The 4223-nt window shown below is 31.4% G+C and overlaps 1 protein-coding gene across 7 annotated transcripts in view; it reads left to right on the top strand.

Moving 5' to 3' along the window:
- Window positions 1–4223, top strand: part of LOC106469849 (FAD synthase-like) — a 34020-nt gene extending 29797 nt beyond the window's left edge. For 6 of the 7 annotated variants that reach the window (XM_013930363.2, XM_022398408.1, XM_013930362.2 and 3 more), the window contains one exon: window positions 1670–2101. Coding sequence is in view for 1 of the 7 variants with exons in the window: in XM_022398406.1 (XP_022254114.1) it covers window positions 1675–3714 (2040 nt within the window). In the remaining 6 variants the exon portion in view is untranslated. Of the gene's footprint in view, window positions 1–1669 lie in introns of all 7 variants that reach the window. The other variant, XM_022398406.1, reaches the window with a different exon arrangement.

Below are 4223 nucleotides of genomic sequence, written 5' to 3'. Positions count from 1 at the left end.
TCATCACCTGATGTACAACGTTTCGACAAGGTTTTGTCATCATCACCTGATGTACAACGTTTCGACAAGGTTTTGTCATCATCACCTGATGATGACAAATCCTTGACGAAATGTTGCACACTTGCTGTTATGTTAAACTTATATTAAAGTTTTTCTTCATTACCCACTCAGGCCATCTCCAGCCATTATTGTTCATTGTGTTTGTTTGATTTATAGTAAAAAGTGGTGACTACTCAGTCAACAAAATTCAAACATTTTCCATATCTTAGTCTTCTATCTTTAGCAGAACATGTATTTAGACAGCAGTTCTTGCCTACTATTAACAGTACAAAATAAATAAAATGGATATTTTTACTTTCAAAAAGCCTTATTTCTGAGAAAAATGTATCTTTAAAATTAATAAACAGTATTTCAGTTGTAGCTGTAAATATAATGTTTATGTATAAAATAAAAAAGTTTTTCTGATTTAATATTTCTGAATTTTGATAGTTATATACAAAAACAAACCTATGTATACAACAATAATAATTAGCAATTTATTTAACTAATTAAGTTGTAATGAAAGAAACTTTATTGACCTGGCCATTTAGCTTTCTTTTTTTACTCTTCATTACAATGCATACTTTAAATTTTTATACTGAAAAATGTTTATTGCAGCACTTTCATATTTTAATATTTGTTCGTTAAGCAGATTTTAAATATGGCCTAAATAGCTGTTGGATAATAAATAAAGTAATCATGTAAACTTATATTAATGATAGGTTTATTTTCTAATACGCTGTTTAAATGTTAGAGAATGAATACTTTTGCAAAAAAACAGTATTAGCACAGGCTATTAACACATGTATTTCTGTTACAGCCTGGCTCCATGTTCTTTCATGACTAGCAACTAAATAAGCCCTAGTGAAATGTCCCACAAAGATGTGTAGTTTACACATCCACTAAATGCAGAACATGCATTAATTTTGATCAAAACAAACATGTAAAGTGTATGTTTGTGTGTAGTTCCCATATGTACTATACCAGTGTTGATGATTTTTTTTTATCTTCAAACAATTTAGAAGATTTGGCTTCATGTATTTTAAACCTTGAAAACAAAAAAATAAATAACTTGATCAAATTATTACACATAGGATGGCAAAGAACTGTGAATTTGTACATTACACTTTTTCATACATCTGTAGTAAGTTTTGAAGCCTTTGGTTTATCCCTTCCACTTTTTTTTGTACAAAATCTGAAACATGTTAAATCACCTAATTGTCTCCATAGAGTTCCTTGTTTACTTCCAGTACAGTTAAATTTTGCATGAAAGTGTACTTGCCATGTATATAAAGTTATAGCTTTTATTTGTTGAATATTTTCTAACTAGAATATCAAATAAATTTACTGTTAGATCCTCTAAGCTATCGAAATTTGCTTATATCTTCTGAATTGCTTTTTAATTCATCTTTTACATAGTGAACATTGGTAGCATGTTCTGAATTAATTGAAACTGAAGTTTCTAATTTGGCTGTGTTGAGTTATTAAAATAGTAAATGCAGGCTAGTTCAATACAGTAGGTGGTAAAATTAATATTATGATAAGCAGCTTTTTGAGAAACTTAACTCATGCTTTAAGTTACATTATAGTGAATTTTGTTATTAATTAAAAACATTTTACATTTCTCTAGGAATAATGTCAGAAGTAACTGTGAATTTCATTAAGCATCTTGTTGATTACATTGGTTCTTTGGTGGAAAAGTCTTATGGACCTTATGGACGATCATCTCTCTGTGTATCAGCTGTAGGTCAGATTGAAATCACTAGCAGTGGCATTTCCATCTTGGAGACAGCTAGGGTTAATCATCCAGTAGCAACAGTTATTACTCGTGCTGTTAAGAATCATCATGAACTTGTTGGTGATGGAACTAAAACTTTTATCTTACTGTTGAAGGCCATTTTTAATGAACTCTCAAAGTATATAACTGAAAGTAGCTACATCCCACAAAAGCAAGGAACAATGGAAATAAGAACGAAACTTAGACTGGAACTCAGTAACTTGTTGTATTTTATGTTACCGGAATACTTTGGGCAATTAAGGGCTAATAAAATGATACAAAACATTTTTTTCCATGAAAATAATTTACCTTTAGTTAAATCTTGTGTTCAGAATCTGCTGAAGACATTTTTGACAGGAAAGTTTGGACAGCTTGTTACCCATCAGCTGGTGGAGCTGTGCTATAACTTGATTTTTTTCAGTGTTTCTGATATAAGCAAGTTCAATGAAGTGGTCCAGTATTTGATTAAAAACTTTCACCTCCTGTGTTGTAGGATAAATGTCTTACCAATTCAACTTTCTAGGATTGTAGAAGGGTTTGTTCTGACTCGTGATTTTACTGTCCCGTGGAAAGACTACACAAGTAAGGAAGAAGAATTTAATTTCATTGTTATTCTGTCTTCTCAGGACAACCAGTCCATCTGTAATGGAGCTATTTTAAAAATAACACAGCCACAAGATATTGAAATGTTTCTGTTGTCATCATCTTCATTTTATAAATCGGCTATGAAAGCCATTCAGCAGCATCAAATTCAACTGATTTTATCTTGTAACAGTGTATCTGAAAGTTTCAAAACTTTATGTTATGAGGAGGGTATAGCTGTGATTGCAGGCATCCCACGGGAAGAGTTGTTACATCTAGTCTCTCTTTGTGGAATTCAGCCAATAATATGTCTGCAGGAAACCTTGAATGCATCAAAGATTGGAAAGGCACAATTTGCAAGACCCATAACACTAGAAGCTAAATGGTATATCCAGATAGGAATAAAATTGTCTAACTTGGATACGCTATTAGTTCCTCATTATCTGGTTTTGTGTGGTCCAACAGAAGGAATTTGTAAACAGTATTTTAGTGAAAGCTTTAATTCCCTTAAGGTAGTTGCTTCTTGGATAGACAGTAACTGTTACCATACTAGTCATGGGGTACAGCCATTTTCTTCAACATCTTTTTGTCAAAAAGATTCTTCAGGGATTAAAGTACCATCCAAGTCTATAGGTTCTTGTGATATTTCAACAGAAATAAATATGCCTAAAGAGAATTATAAAGTTAATCTACCTGTGTCAAATGTAAGACAGCAGAGCAAGCTAGGATGGTTTGAAGAAACTTGTATGAATGAAAACTGGAAAATTCATGTTATGTCTAGTTCTTATGGGCATTCTTTACACTCTACTTTAAGGAAATCTGTCACTGAAGATTATCCGATCAGTTCAAAAGAATGTGAATATAAATTAACAAAAATGGTTAAACCAGCTTTTTATTTGTGGAACTATGATCAAGGTGTATCTTGTCCAGGAAGTTCATTCTGGGAGTTGACACTCATTTCCTTACTTAGAAAATCCTACAACAGAGCTACAGGAAACAAGAATGCCATTGCTATGGAAATTCTTGCATCTTCTTTATTTTATATTCCAATTTTGTTACATAAAACTTCTCTTACAAATAAGCAGAATACTGTTCAAGTTTATCAGGAGTTGGAAGAGAGTTTGCAGAAAAGCTTGCAGGTGTGTATGGATGGAGTTTCTGGTTGTGTTATTTCAGTGGAAGAATGTACAACAAGAGAATCTGTGGCATCTAAAGAATTGCTGCTATGTAATGTGTTGAAATTGGTTATTCAGCTTCTAAAACTTGATGGTATTGTCAATATTCCAAAGTTACCAAAAGTACTAGGTGAGGATTAAATCTAGTATGCAACTCCCATTATAGAATTTTTGACTACATTTTACCTTTGAAAGTACCACTTAATTGCACTTTATGATGAATAATACGCACACACACAAATTTAGACAAACACCTGCACAAAAGCTCATGTGATACTCTAAAAATGGAATATACCTGGTTGCCTGATAATGTTAGATAGAGTTTGGATTTCATAAATATATTTGTTTACAGTTATCTATTTATTTGTCATTTCAGTAAAGGTGAAAGTTCTAAACTTGCTTCACATCCAAAATAGAATATTTTTTAACAATTGTAGATTATATCAGTAATTGAAGAAAACATTATCATTGTATCCTGTTTTAGAGATAGTTGGTGATTGACTTTTGTTACTGTTTTTAATGTTTGTGACTTTACAAGTATAAAGATATTTTTCTTTTGTTGCAAGTATAACACAAATTTGACCTTTACAATATGATATTGTGCTTGTATTGAAATAGTAATAAAAGGATTACATACTAATGTCTTGTAA

This window comes from Limulus polyphemus, unplaced genomic scaffold, assembly GCF_000517525.1.
Source record: "Limulus polyphemus unplaced genomic scaffold, Limulus_polyphemus-2.1.2 Scaffold3683, whole genome shotgun sequence".
NCBI lineage: Eukaryota > Metazoa > Arthropoda > Merostomata > Xiphosura > Limulidae > Limulus > Limulus polyphemus.
The sequence above is the reverse complement of the archived record's forward strand: the minus strand, read 5'-3'. Positions and strand labels throughout refer to the sequence as shown.